This window comes from Artemia sp. Qi Xiang Cuo, chromosome 1 (assembly GCF_049724085.1).
Source record: "Artemia sp. Qi Xiang Cuo chromosome 1, ASM4972408v1, whole genome shotgun sequence".
Taxonomy (NCBI): Eukaryota; Metazoa; Arthropoda; class Branchiopoda; order Anostraca; family Artemiidae; genus Artemia; species Artemia sp. Qi Xiang Cuo.
In genome coordinates this window covers 105,659,747-105,674,823 of record NC_142794.1, presented here as the reverse complement: position 1 = coordinate 105,674,823, position 15,077 = coordinate 105,659,747, and the positions used below count along the sequence as shown (strand labels likewise).

Here is a 15,077-nt window from a genome sequence, read left to right as displayed (position 1 = left end):
ATCATAGTCTCCTTATATTCCTATAGTTATCATGTAATTTGAGTCTTGAGCTTGGAAGGATGTTAACTGTTTTAATGGTGTATTTTATAAAAATGGCGTTTATTTCAATATAGCTAGTTTGTTTGGGTGCTTTTCTAAATTCCTTTTTAAATATGAACTGTTTTTTTTTCAGTATCTTCTCCAGCTTGTGCAGACCTTAAAATACGAGCCTTATTTGGACAATGATCTTTTCAAATTTCTACTGAGCCGAGGCCTTGCCAATAAAAAAGTTGGTCACTACCTTTTCTGGCATTTAAAGTAAGGTTGTTTCTATAAGACTTGATTTGTTCTATTTTATTTCCCTATCAAATGATCGAAGCCGTTGAAACCAATTCGGGCTCTGGGCTTGTTTCGCCTGCTAAATATCAAGATTTTAATATATATTTTTTGTATTTTTCTCATAATCCTCATCTATGGTAAAATATTTTTGTAGTTTTGCCTCTTCTATTGAAATGCTATACCCCCACTCGTCCCTACGTGGTCGAAAATCTTTTGTAGGCCTATTTGTATCGTTCAAGCTATTTTAAATAAGATGAAGAATGGTTTTTGGAGCTTTCTTCTTCTGGAAGTGTTTTATTTTTTAAGCTTTACGAGTTAGGCGAAGGGTTTTGATTAATTAAAACCCACATGGTGTAGGTTTCAGATCTGCATCGCAAAAAAAGCTTAGACATAATTTTCTTGCAAACTCTAACATAAGGCTTATTGTTTTCTCTTGCGGACAATCAGGGATAGCTATTTTAATGATGATGGGGTGTTGAATTGTAACTGACATAAATTTTGGGTGAGTTAAAATCATTCCCCAAACTTCTAAAGGGTCTATTGACTATCCCGAAAGCATGAAAGAATACAATTTTTATGTAAAATTAATTTAAAAATACTTTCCGAAGAAGAAGTTTCTCAAAGAAAAGTAAAGAGCCATATTATAGTTAAGACCAGCAGAATAAAATAAAATAATAATTTCCACTCAAAACAACCAGAAATTATTATTAAAGAATAAATAAAATCCCAAAGAAGCATAACTAAAACAAACGATAATAGTAAACTTAAAGATAAGAGGTATCAATATAGATAAATCTTAAAACGGGTCAAAATTAAATTGAACATCCAAGTCAAACTTGGAACGAACAAAAACTACTACAGACAGGAGTTTGGCTACAGCCCCCCTTCTATAGCCGTAAAAGTATAGAGCTCATTACCTCATTTGCGTTTTATTTAAAACTGTATGTATTTTGAACTGTGTTCTTTTGTTTCAGAACATCAACGACAATTAAAAAATAAATCATTATAATAATCAAGATGACTGGAAAGAACTAATGAAAATAAACTGAATATTTGTACATAATGATTTTAGTTCCTGGTAACTCAACAGTTCAAGATTTTAAGTCGCGGTAATCGCAAATATTTGTATATAATCTGTTTTCAGGAAAGTGCAAGTGACGTAAGAGGTTTTAGGCTTTTACGGCAAGAGGAGGAGAAAGCTGGAAGCAGTGAAACTCCTGTATATAATAATTTTTGTTCGTTTTAAGTTTCACTTGCATGTTCAATTTAATTTTTACTCATTTTAAGAACTATCTGTATCAGTACTTATTATGCTCAAGTTTGTTATGATCATTTATTTTAATTTCTGTTCGTTTTCAGTTTTATTTACTCTTTAACAACAATTTATGGTTGTTTTGAGTTTGAATTATTATAGGAATTTATTTCTACTTGTCTCAATTTTTCTATGGCTCTTTACTTTCCGTGGAAAAATCTCTTTTTCAGAAAGTTTTTTCTTAATTAATTTCTGCCCGTTTTGGTTGCCAAAATTTTGTTTTTGGCTAAAATTATGAATATTTCTTCAGTTTTTTACATCTCCTGCTTAAGAATATCCTGCTTAACACATCCGATTCCAATTTATTAGTTCTAATTAGTGTCTTTTTAGGGACTATTATTCCTTAAAAATTTTGAAAAATCTGCTAGAATATCAGCGGGCTGCAAAAACATAAGGTTTGTTTTTGTTGAGCATCCCACCAAGACCTAATCCCCCAAAGAACCCAAAACCACCCTAGCTATTAAAAACCAGTGACAATTTATCTAATATGGAAATGTATATTTTTCTATTTTTTAAACATATCTTTTTTTTAAAATGACTTTGATAATCAAAAGTTTAACAGCAATGAGGATCAATAGTCATTTCAGATTGCATTTTCAGCAGCTATATAAATTTGTAAATAATTTATCTAAATGGTACTCTAATGGGGGGCTCCCACGGCGTCATTAAAGATATTAAAGTACTTTTATGAAAGTGCAGATCAAAGTTTGTCCCACTCTCGCATGGATTTCACCTTTTTAACTTTACAACAATTCTTCATAGAAAGTAACTGAAATAGTCAGACATGGAGCTGTGAAAACCATCTTTTAAAGCAATTTTTTTTTCGTTTTAATAATGAATGGAAACAGTTTTTAGTTTCTTTTACCATACAAAATATTAAAAAAAAATATAAACTATTAGATTTGTTGACACTAATTTGTATGTTTTTTATTTGACATTTTCCGCAGGTTTTCTGCTATTGCTTGAACTTTGTGGACTTAAAGAAAAAGTTAAATAAAGTTCAAGTTTTTCCCGACAACAATAAAGTCAACAAAGTTGTGCGGAGAAAACGGTTTATTAACTTTGTGGAAAGCTTTATTGACGCCGTTGGAGCCCCGCATAAAGGTAAAGCCCAACAGCGAACTTTGGGAGACGAAAGAATACCAGGGTAAGGTGTGGTTTACTTTTGCGTAGTTTTCACAGGCATTTACATATATCTATGAAGCTGAAAAAACAACTAGCCTCGTAAAATTAATATCGAATGAATCCAAAATATGGCACGGCCCAAGGGTTGGAGACTGGTCAATCAGATTGAATCATTTAGCAGTCTGTTATAGGATAATTTTTTGGTTTTTTTCTGTGTAGCTGCTTTTAATAATCTTTTTGAATCCTCTCTTGATCATTATTGTGAGGTCTAGGCGTTTACAGGGGGATATTTTCCTCTGTAAAATTCGCCTGCTGAAAATTTCCCCTGATAATTCCCAACCCCACTCCCATGGAAAATTCCCCGACACGCAAAATTGAGCGGCCAAAGAGAAGGAACAAAATAAGTATTTCGAAATGCCAATCAGGTGTCCTAAGGGGTAACAAAAAGACCAGCTTTCAAAAACAGTTTAGGATAGAGGCTGGCTGGTCTCCAATCACTGTTGACTTAAAAAAAAACGGACTAGATAAACGAATTTCTGATCGAATGAGGATCCTCCGAAGTTTCTACGACCATGAGGCAGAAATAGAGATGAGGAAGGGGTAGCCCCCTCTTATACGAAATAAATTCTGCTCATTTGGAGTTTAATGTTACTTTTTGCCTTCATAATAACAGCGTAGACTAGAAATATTCCTGAAAATCAAGAGGAATTAAATATCCAACATGGCAAAATAGCCAAAATAGATAAATATTATAAGAAACCAATAGAGAAAAGTGCAAGCTAATATATGACTCACGAGGTGGGCCATCTTCTGCGATATTACTTTTCTCAATTGTTTTGACATATTTCTTATTTGTACTGAAAGGTAGTTTTTCTTATTTATCCTCTTCTACGGACAAAGATCCATAAAACTTAAAAAGAAAAATGGTTATAGCATGAGGAATTTATATGAAGTTAAAAATGTGATAAAACTACAAAATTTCGAAGGAGGGGAGGAAGGGGCATGAAAAACTACCTTTATTCTTTTCGCCTACATTTTAAATAGTGTATACCATTTATTTGACGCAACGCCCGAGTACGTTTAACTATGCTTGGTGTGTTTTGATTATTTGGCCGGACTAAGATTAAAGAACCAAATTGTTTTGTAAATATGGTATATGAAAAGCTCCAAAGCTATCTTTTGGAAACTGAAATAGAAATAATACCTAAAATAAATAGTCCTAAAGACTGAGGTTGAAATGAACAAAATCTTCTCTGGCATGTTAACGTTCTCTCAGCGATCCACCATGCAGTCCATTTAGGATCAATTTTAATAGAAAACTATAAGTTTGTCAACTGGAAGCAAGAAAGCGATGTCACTGTTTCAATTACGAGTGGCGTGCCAGATTGAAAGCGAAGTTTTCTGCTCTTTCTAGAAAGTTTCTCGAAGAGAAAAGCTAATTTAAGTACCTGTGCAATTAAAGGGTTTCTACCAGGGTTTCTTTCAAAGGGTATTCAGCGTTTCTACCAGCACTAAAGGTTTATTTGATTTTCAATTACAGACAGAGGCATCTTGATACATTTTCATTCAGATTGCTCTTTTGTCGATCGAATGCTGTTTATTTTGATTTGGAATAAGAGTCAATCGAATAAATCAAGCAAAATTGAAGTTGAAATATTCTAGTCTCCCGAAAAAAGTTCCCTGAGGACTGCTCATGTGAAAGATTCTCCCTCCCCCACAAAAAAAAACAACAATTGCTATCTAAAAACAGGGTCATTTTTACATTTTTAGTAGGAATTTTTTTAGTTACTTTAAAAACAATCGTCCCAGCGAATAAACTATTTTTTTTAGTCTAACCTAGAACAAAAGTGACCTGATTACTTGACCACATGAACATATTGTTTTTCTTCATGTAATTGAAGTCGGATCTGAAATAAAAGTGATTTGAGTATTTGGCTACATAAAGACATTTTATTTCCCGCTGCAGGGAAACTCTGCACGTGGTCATCCGAAATCATCCGAGACCCCATAATTATTCTGTCGCTACTCAAACTTTATGTTTTCTGGTAACACAAATCCTGTTGACTCTGTTTTGCTATAAACTACACAAGTTCCTTCAAAACTAGCGACTAGACATTTCAAAATTTTATTTAGTCATTACATGTTTATACTTTGGATGTAGTGATGTCAAAAATAGAAATATCTAGTCTTTTCAAATAGAGAAACGAAGCTGATCATTGCAAATATGATTGCTGCAGTCCTTTTCGTTGTTTCACGTAAACTTAATTTTTGTTTTGATTGTATTCTTTTCTGTTTTTAAAAATGTAAACATCTATCCAAATTTTGGACTAATTTCAGGTTAGGTAAAATTTATATTTGTGTCTTTATAGAGTGGGATATTCTTAGAGGGCTTTAAATGAAACGTAAATGTACATTTTTACAAGAACATAAGAGTTTTATTTTTATTTTTTAAACATAATTTTGCCGGCTGGAGGAATTCATTTTCTGCTGTCATATGGGAAAAAACAAAGCTGAATATTTATTGCGCCAAGAATCTTTTTTTTTATCATTTGACGTAAAACCAAGGTGCCGCAGTAAAATTTCGCTCCTTTCGAACTTAACATGGACGCTAGAGGGTGGATTGTGGTATTTCTCTCGCCCTCCCCCCTCTTCCTATGTAACAAGAAGACTTTATATAGAGAGTTTACAAATAGACAAGTGAAAAATGTGTGACAAGTGAAAAATGTGTTTATATAGATTTCGGGAAAAACGAAGCTTCTTTTAGCCCATACCCTCCCTCTGGAAGAATTCTTGGTTGCGTTTTGTAGCTTTAAAAGGCCATAATTACCTTATCACTAAGATCAAAACAGCCCTCCAGTCTTTAAATCTCTAGTGTTGTGTTATTGTTGGATTCTTTCTTTAGAGGATTTAGCTGTTTTTTGGTCTATCCTATATTTGGTACATTCCTTGATTTCAGGTCGGAATTGCATGACCCAGCTGTTCACAGACGATTTTGTCTGTATTTAGAAGCTTTCTGTCGTGGTCTTGGCCATCATTTAAGGGTACTTATTAGGCAAGTGGATGCTCTTGATAAATTGACCAAGTTAACAGATGCCTTAAAAGAAAAGAAAGATGAAGGATATAAGGTAAAAATCAGAATCACAACAAGGGGCAGTGAAGGGACGAGTTTAGACCATGAAAAAAATTGTTTCTAATGTTCTGTGTTTATAACTGCTTTTAAAGTTGGGTTTGTAGTTGGGCCTCAGTCCAGTTTTGGCAACAGTACAAAGGGTTAGCAAAAGCATTTAGAAATTTCCATCCTTGTGTATTTCTTGATTTGAGGTGGCGTAACGACAACAAGGGGTTATTTTTGTTTAGTTTATAAGTTAACTTAAAAGATAAAGAAATCTGAGGACACTAAGCAATATTGTCTATTGTTAAAACAATTTATTTCACAAAGAGTGCCGCAAAAAAGTAAAGAAAATACCGCAAGAAAAAAATCCCATCGGCTCTCGAACCCTGTGCTTATCCATTAAAAAAAAAGACGAAGTTTTCCGAAAAAGAAATATTTCAAAGAAAAATAAAGGCCATATTAAAGTTAAAATCTGCAGAAATAAAAAAAATTAAACCCAAAACGATCAGAAATTAAATAAAAAATCATAGCAAACAAACATAAAAAGGTACTATTATAAATTAATGAATAAATCTTAAAACAAGTAAAGCCTAAATTCAATATGTAAATCAAGCTAAAAAGGACCAAAAATCACTATAAGAAGGGTTTGGCTACTGCCCCCTTGCCTAAGTGTAAAAGTATAAAGCTTACTGCATCATTGACGTTTTACTGATAAGTATGTGTACCTTGGACAGTCTTGGAAAGAACTAATAAAATTAAACTGAATATTTGATATATAATTATATTAATTGCTGAAAACTAATCAGTTCAAGTGCTTTTTTTTTCATTGGATTCATTTTATTTTCATTGTCGTAGTAAGTACTAAAGAAAATATTTGTAATGTAATTCGTTTTTAGTAAAGTGCAAATGACGCCGAAGGCTTGATAGTTTTACAGTCACGGCAGGGGGCAGTAGCCAAATCCTTGTTTGTAGTTATTTTTGTTTGTTTTACGCTTGATTTGCATATTCAATTTAAGTTCTACTCGTTCTAAGATTTATTTATTCATTTATGTGGTACCTGTTGCATGTTTGTTTGCTATGATTGTTTATTTAATTTCTGTTCGTTTTGGTTTTCATTTATTCTTTAAAATTTATTTCTGGTCGTTTTAGGTTTGAGCTATTGTAGGTTTCTATTTTCTTCTGATCTTAAGTTTAATATGGCCTTTACTTTTCTTTAAAAAACTTCTTTTTCGGAAAGTTTTTTTTAATTAATTTCCGTTCGTTTTTATTGCCATTGTTCCAAGTTTTCAATTTTTTGTTTTTTCAAAATCACTCGAAGCAAATAAAGTATAAAAGTAACAATAAGCAACGTGCAAAACTCACAGCCCTTTCCCTGGGAGGCTGGTGGTGGTGTTGGGGGGGGGGGGAGTGTGTTCAATTCTGGAGACATAGTTGTTTGGCCTTTGGACTACTTTGAACAAAATGGCTATCTCAAAATTTTGACTGGATGCATATTGGGAAAAGGGGGTGGGCTGATTGCCCTTTGGTCACTTTAGCCTCTTGTAAAAGAACTAGAAGTTTTAATTTCCAATAGAATGATCCCTCCTCAAAGTTAATACGACCACCCCTTCCACATAACCTTATATGTTAACAATGGACAACTTGTATAAGTTACAACCCCTACCCCGGAAGCTATGGGGGATTTTTCAGCCCCTTAGTTACAGTTATTTGAATTTTGGACTATTTTGAACCATTCAGCTCTTTCATAATTTTAATCGGATGCATTTGGGGAAAAAAACGCGTCATTTTTGGCTCTTAAGATGGGAAACTAGAACTTCCAATCAACTAAACCTCCTCCAAAGTTTTCACGACCATCCCCTTTCATAAAACCTTATATTTCCCTGGGTGGACTAACATGGACTATTTGGAAGAAAATGGCTATCTCAAAATTTTGATGGAATTCATTTGGGGAAAAAGGACGTGGGAGGTTAAGCTAGTTACCCTCGAGTAACTTTTGACTTTCAACATGTACCTACAACTTCCAGTTTCTAATCAAATGAGCCCCCTCCGAAGATTAAATGACCAGTTCTTCCATAAAAACCTGATATGCCCCGGGGTATAGCTTACAATACTTGCTCCCGGGCTCTGGGGAGTTTTGTCGACCCTGGAGTTTCATTATCTTATTTTTGAACAAAATGGCTCTCTCAAAATTTTGATCAGATGCATTTGGGGAACAGCGGGGATGGGGAAAGGGGGGCTAGTTGTGCTTCGATCACTTTTAACTCTTAAAATTTGCACTAAAACTTTTAATTTTCAGTTAACCCCGAAGTTTTTGTTACCTGATCTTTGGACTATTTTGAACATAATGGCTATCTCTAAATTTTGATCGGATGGGTTTAGGGAAAAAAAGGCGTGGGGGAGGAAAGGCTATTTGCCCACCGGCCACTTTCGGCTCTTCATAAGGGAAATAGAACTTTCAAGTTACAATCAAATGAGCCCCCTCCGAAGTTTAAACGACCACCCCTTCCATAATAACATTATATGCCTCCAGGACATAACTTTCAGCACGTGCCCCGGGCTGTAGGTTTTTTTTTCGACCCTGGAGTTTTGTTATCTGATCTTCGAACTATTTTCAACAAAATGGCTTTAGCAAAATTTTGATTGGAAGCATTTTGGGAAAATAGGGCGTTGAGGGGGGGATAGTTGAACTTCGACTCTTAAAATGGGTACTAGAACTTTCAGTTTTCAATAGAATGAGCCCCTTCTGATGTTTATAAGACCACTCCTCCCATAAAAAACATTGTATGCCCCCGGGGGGATAACTTTCAACACATAGCCCGCGGGCTCTGGAACTTTTGTTGACCACGGAGTTTTTGTTTTCTGATTTTGAACAAAATGACTATATCAAAATTTTGATCGGATTTATTCGCGGAAAAGAGGTTGGGGGAGACTCACTGCCCTCTGATTACTTCCGTTTCTTAAAACAATTCCGTTTTCCAATTGGATGAACCCCTCTCCGAAGTCTATACGACCACTCTTTCCATATGAAGTGATTCTGGGGAAAAAATATAAAGAAACATTGAAGCCTTACGGCCTTTAACTATAGCCAACGCTATAGTATTTTATTTCATAGGTTTTATTTCACAATTTATTTTAATTCAAAAAGTTGTATTTCACAAATAGTGCCGCAAACAATGTAAATGCAACATCACAAGAAAAAAAAAATCGCATGAGCTCTAGAAGCCTGGGCTTATCCATTTAACATGTGATCACACTAGAACAAAGCATTTAAGTTACATTAAAGGAGGAAAGGTCCAAAGTAGAAACTGCTACTTTAAGGTCAACATAGTTATACACAAGGAAGAGTCCAGCTAATTCGTTTAGAGACTTATTTTTCAAAAAAAAAATCATATGCGTGAGATCATATTTATATACATTTAAAGAACAGTAAGTTAAGCCATTCCAAACTGCCCCGAACAGCTAAAGAAAAAGGCAGCGAAGAAGAAACAGCAACACGTCACATTGGATTACAAACAAAAATGTGACTTAAAATTACTCTTATTGGATATGGCTTTAATACTGTTTAAGTTTTCTTGTGGATAAGTTAGGCAGAGCAATCGCGCTGCCTAAGTAAAGAACGAAGTTGGCACAATTTATTATTTATTTTTTTTGGGGTTAGACCAGGGCGCTTCGTATTGATGGGAATTGTCCTAGAAACTTTGAAAAGGGCTCATTCGGTTGGAAATTGGAGTGGCTAGTACTCTTCTTAATAGTTGAAAGTGATTGGAAGGCAACTAACACCCCTTCCACGCCCACCATTTCCCAATCACATCCAATAAAAATTTTGAGTAGCCATTTTGTTCAGCGCAGTTGATTTCCAGATAGAAATTATGTTTTTGAGGACACTCCCCCACAGCCCTCAGGGCAAGGGTTGTAAGTTATGCCTTAGGGGCATATAAGATTTTAATAGAAAGCGTTCTCAAGAAACTTAAAAAAAAGGCTCATTCGATTGGAAATTCAAAGGGCTAATGCCCTTTTTAACACTAAGAAGTGACTGGAGAGCAACTATCCTCCCTCTCACGCCCATCTTTTCCCCAAACACATTTAAACAAAATTTTGAGATAGCCATTTTTTAACGTAGTTGAAAGTTCTGAAAATTAGGTCTTTTAGGATGACAACCCCCCACAGCCCTCAGGGGAAGGGTTATAAGTTATGCCCTGGGGCATATAAGGTTTTCATAGAAAGCGTTGCCGTAAAAACTTCAAAAGGGGCTCATTCGATTAGAAGTTGAAATGGCTAGTGCACTTTTTAATAGTCGAAAGCGATTGGAAGGCAACTAACACCCCTTCCACGATCACCATTTATCCATCCAATCAAAATTTTGAGAGAGCCATTTTGTTCAACGTAGTCGATAGTTCTGGAAATTTGGTCTTTGAGGATGATAACCTCCTCAGAGCTCCACAGACCGAGGTGCATTTCATGCCATTTCTTTTGCAAGTGCATCGCATATTTGAGCAGTCGGTCTTGCAGTTACAGCGAGAAACTGCAAGGAGAGATTTGGGGGCAGCGGGGAGTTCACCAAAAATAGGGCGATATAATCCATTCTGAATTACCCAACCGAACTGGCCTGGGTCGAGATTACATCCCAGGGTTTTTCACGATTCAACTTGCAAATAAACTCGAAATGAGTGGAAGCTGCAAGCATCACTGGTGGGAGGAAGTACTTTTGACTCAACATACGAAGCAGATGCTGTGACGTTCTCGATTATTTTGAAATGACGCAACTGATTGAGCGTTGAAATTGAGCCTGGACACTTATACAAGAGCATCATTGCTTTCTCCCCAGCTGCTGAAATGTCGTGCTTGGTGGATAGCGGGTCCATAAAAACTTTAGCGGATTCGTAAAACTCGTTGTTTTTTATCAGAAGCTGTAGTCCCGCTGACTTCCCAATGCCATAGATACGAGAAGTTGAATCGCACCCAAAGGAAGGCGTGGACATACAGGATTGTGCTACATATACGAGATCAAAGTTTGAGTTTCGTTGCATTTATATCCCAAATTCTATTCTTTGAGATTTCAGCTCGAGGTTCAGAGTAAAAGTAGATCGCCTGGCTATATGTCTGTGCGTGATAACAGAGGAGTATAAGCAGATCTGTGTCGTCTCCAACCAGGACAGTAGGCATAAGAGAACCAGATCGAACTGTAGTTAGAACAATTATGAGAAGATCAGCGTCCCCATCTGCTTCGTATACCTGACATCCAACTTTGGTCAGGTACTCACTGGTCATGGTTATGATTGCTTGCTTATTCTTGAAGCTGCTTAGGAACACTTCTTTCTTTGTAGAACAGACCACATTCCTGATAAAATTGGTCTGCGGGCACGATCGTTTCCCTTTCCGTCTCAAATGGGTGATGTCTTTGATTGAAGGTGCTTGGTTGTGTCCGTCGAAGACCACCGACGTCCTTTGCAACCCGTATTTCCGTGCAATTTAGTCAACGTACTTCTGGCAGATACTATCATAAGTTGAGTTTTTTTCCCAAGGAATTCGCTGAAGCAGTGCCCCACCATCGAGAACTATATGCTTGTCACTGAAATCTTTGACGAAGTCTTCAGTTTTCAGCTGCTGCTCTGTAACTAGATGCCACATCGCATCGGCGAGGGCAGGCTTATCGGCTGTTCGTGGAAGTCCGTTTGCTTCAAAAAGTGACGGAGGCGGTGAACACAATTCATACTTAAAGTATGGCTCCAAATCATCTTCCCTATTTCCAGCATCTGTCACCAGCCGCTGAAACTTGAATTCTGGATCAACGGCAACTGACTGTCTGTTAGTAACTGGTACAGCCTTATTAGCAAGGATTACTGTCCCAGCTGATTCTTAAATTTGTAACTACTGACGTTTTCCCCTGCCTTGGTATCTATGATTTCTTGTCCGACGGATCTAGTTGTGTCAATATTGACTTTTAGATCAGCCGTAGCTCCAGAAGTAATGTTTCGAAAGCTCGGGTCTTCTGCGAAAGGGGTATTCTCAGCAAGAAAGCAAAGGAGCTTGCTAGTGTCATGGTTGTCGCGTTCAATCCTCGACTCTAACTTCTTTGTGCTGTTCGCTCGTCACGAATTGGACCTTAACAAAAGTTTGCATCGACGAATTAATTGCACTACAAGTTGGTGCTGAGAGTAACCAAGTCAGCCTCTGCAACTCACTCATGCCGCTTCCCCTTGTAAGACCACCGTTAGTTTTCAACGAGCGCATGAGGAACTGCTCATTGACCAGATCTGACGACAGGCCCGCCCAAAATTTTTCGGATCTGCGGATAACATGGCTCCCGTTCTGAAAATTGTCAAACACGTCGGGATTTGTAGTTTCCAGCTGTTTCATATTTTGCAGGTACACCCTGGCAGACTCCGCATATAGGAAGTGGTTGGACGCTGCGAAATACGGCAACATAGCTTCAACTGCCTGAAGGTGAAGATCCCAGTTCCCCGTACGCTCTGCTCGGATGAACTTCTTCAGTATGTCTATAATTTCCATATATTGTATCCACAGTTTCGCCGTACGCGACTTTTCCGAAAGTGACTGTTTAAGAGAAGAAAATTTCTTGGCGACTTCTGCCAGGGACAGATTTTCCTTTATACTTCGCATGTCTGTGTGACCTTCCAATGCACCAAGATAAACAGTGAAGAACTCCGTAAGCTCGTCGGAGGCACTGAATATTTTTTCCGTGTCTGCTGAATCAGCGCCATCTTCAGTGCTGTAAAGTTCAGTGCAGAGAAGTGTGTTCAGTGCCCAGTCAGTGAGTATGTGTCCTCGTATAGCTCTGAAACAAGCTTTCCCAGAAATGATTTGTAAAACAGCATTTGACGCATATATTATTTCTAACGTGTCTTGAAGTCCAGAGCCTTCCATAATCTGTCCAACAGCCCCTATGTAACTCATGAGTGTGTGGAAGCTACCCAACCGAAGGACGATATTTTTTAATAGGACTTGCATCCGTCTCGGCAGCAATAATGGTAAGAGCTTCCCAGTAAAGTGGCTTATCGAAGGTCAGTACTGGAGTCGCACCGTATCTGGAACACTGTTCGAAAACGAAGCTGAGTGTGGAGTTGATACAAATGGGATCACTTGGGCTCATATCTATCATGGGATTTTTACATTCTGGGATTGTTAGGTCCCGTCAGTCTCAAAAGGGTTATGAAACTGATGGAATATTTAGATGAAAATTCTAATTTTACATTCAAATAAAGGTGATTTTCATAATCACGATGATCTAGTACCCTATTTTAGACATTAATTTCGTTGTTGTACGCCTTTATATTAAATTCATAATCATGAATTATTTGAAAAAAAACTACGTTTTCTAAAGAGTTAAAGAGGCTGAGTTACAAGGTCGAACCTTAAAGCGTACAGGGATTAGGAGGCACAGTTGGGGGAATGCCGCCCCCAAACCCCCCGCTTTTGCAGCCTCTGTTGTTAAGGTTATTTATTTTGGGGGAGTTCCGCCCCCTCACTCCCCCCTTTTGGTCTTGCGCAGAACTGGTTTGCAACACAAAAGAAATCCGCAGTAGTTTTTTAACATAAAAACAACTATTGCATCTTTTATCGATGAGGGCTACCGCCCCCCGGTTTTGCCCTTGCAAAGAACTGTTTTACAACAAAAACAAAGTCTGCTTGAATTTTTTACCATAAGAACACCCTATTGCATTTATTTGATTAAAAACCCTACTGAGAATTATTATTTTCCGTTTCCTCAGGAGATTTTTCCCTTACCAATAACAAGCTATACTGTGATGAACTTTAAACAATTTTGAACAGAAAAACAGGGAACAAAAGAAGGGCTCAGAATAAACTAGCAGTTCAGGTTCATTTATTTTACCATCATACATGATCACACTGAGTACATAACACTACCTGGCACAGAGACAAGTTTGTAGTTATAACTGTAACAGACTGAGTAGTCATTGCCAAATCCTCAGAAGATATTAAAAAAATGCCATTGAAACCGTTTCATTCGTATTGGTACAACCAATTGATTTCAGGGTACAGGACTTAAAAAACCTTAACAAAAGAGGTTGCCAAAGCGGGGGGTTTGGGGGGTGGCAGCCCCCCAACTGTGCCTCCTAATCCCTGTACGTTTTAAGGTTCGACCTTGTAACTCAGCCTCTTTTACTCTTTAGAAAAAGTAGTTTTTTTTCAAATAATTTCTGCACGTTTTTGTACAGTTTATTACTTATTATTGCTTGACTAAAATAATTTAAAAAAGAAACTGAGTTTTTTTTTTAAACTTTAAATTCAGTATATAAAAAATTTTCTCTGACAGGGAATCGAACCCGGATCTTCGGCCTGACAGTCGGTAACAACGAACATTGTACCACAGAGACAATTACAGAACTACTATTTTAGTCTCCCGTATCTATTTTTGACGCAAGCAATTCCCCACAAAACTTGATATTTGGTTTTTGGAAAATAGGGAAGGAAGGATCGGATTGCGCTGAAATTTTGAGGAAAAGCTCCCAAGCCCCAGGAAAGCTTATCCTCTAAATTTCAGCCCGATCGGACAACGTTAAAGGGGGGCTGTGGTGGGAAAAATTAACATGGGCTCTTATAGGAAAACGAGGTTTTTCGTAAATGTAAATTCGGGGGATAATTTTTTCAGTCTGAAAATAGCAACAGGCCCTAACAGGACGATTTCATCTTCGAATGAGTCCTCATTCACCCGGATCCGTTTCCGACTGTGGCCTGTAGGCATGGCTGATAAAAAAAGAGAAATGAACAGTGTTTAGCTATTTTTGCTTTTTGGAAAACAGGGAAAGAGTAATTAGGTTGAGCTGAAATTCCGAGGTTAATTTCCCGGGCTCCAGGAAAACGCAACCTCTTAATTTTAGCTTAACCGTTGTCCCAATTAGACAAAGTTAAAGGGGGGATGTGGTCGGAGGGTTGAAACTTCCAGCCCACTTTTACCCATGAAGATAAAGTCGGAGGGGGGTGAAATTTTGCAAGTTTCTTAGTTGGAGCTTGGGCTACAAAATGCGATCACCTCTGTCTCTCTGCGACCGCTAGGACTGGAAATCGCTTAACATTGTGGTGGGTCGCCTCTTTAAAGAGGCACAAGTGTGCCTCTTGATTTTACATCATCAAAATCAACATCAACCTCAAAAACATAATTTTTAGTAGTTTGCTATATATTCATTGTTCAACCTAAAAAGATAAGTGCAAGCTTTAATTTTACGTTCA

At 37.1% G+C, this 15,077-nt stretch overlaps 1 protein-coding gene across 2 annotated transcripts in view; it reads left to right on the top strand.

Annotated features, from left to right (window-relative positions):
• The window catches only part of Pi3K92E (phosphatidylinositol 3-kinase 92E), a 273,282-nt gene that overhangs the window by 198,404 nt on the left and 59,801 nt on the right, over positions 1-15,077 (top strand). For both annotated transcript variants that reach the window (XM_089088449.1, XM_089088440.1), the window contains 2 exons: positions 173-297; positions 5,712-5,880. In XM_089088449.1, coding sequence (XP_088944575.1) covers positions 173-297; positions 5,712-5,880 — 294 coding nt within the window. The remainder of the gene's footprint in view (positions 1-172; positions 298-5,711; positions 5,881-15,077) is intronic.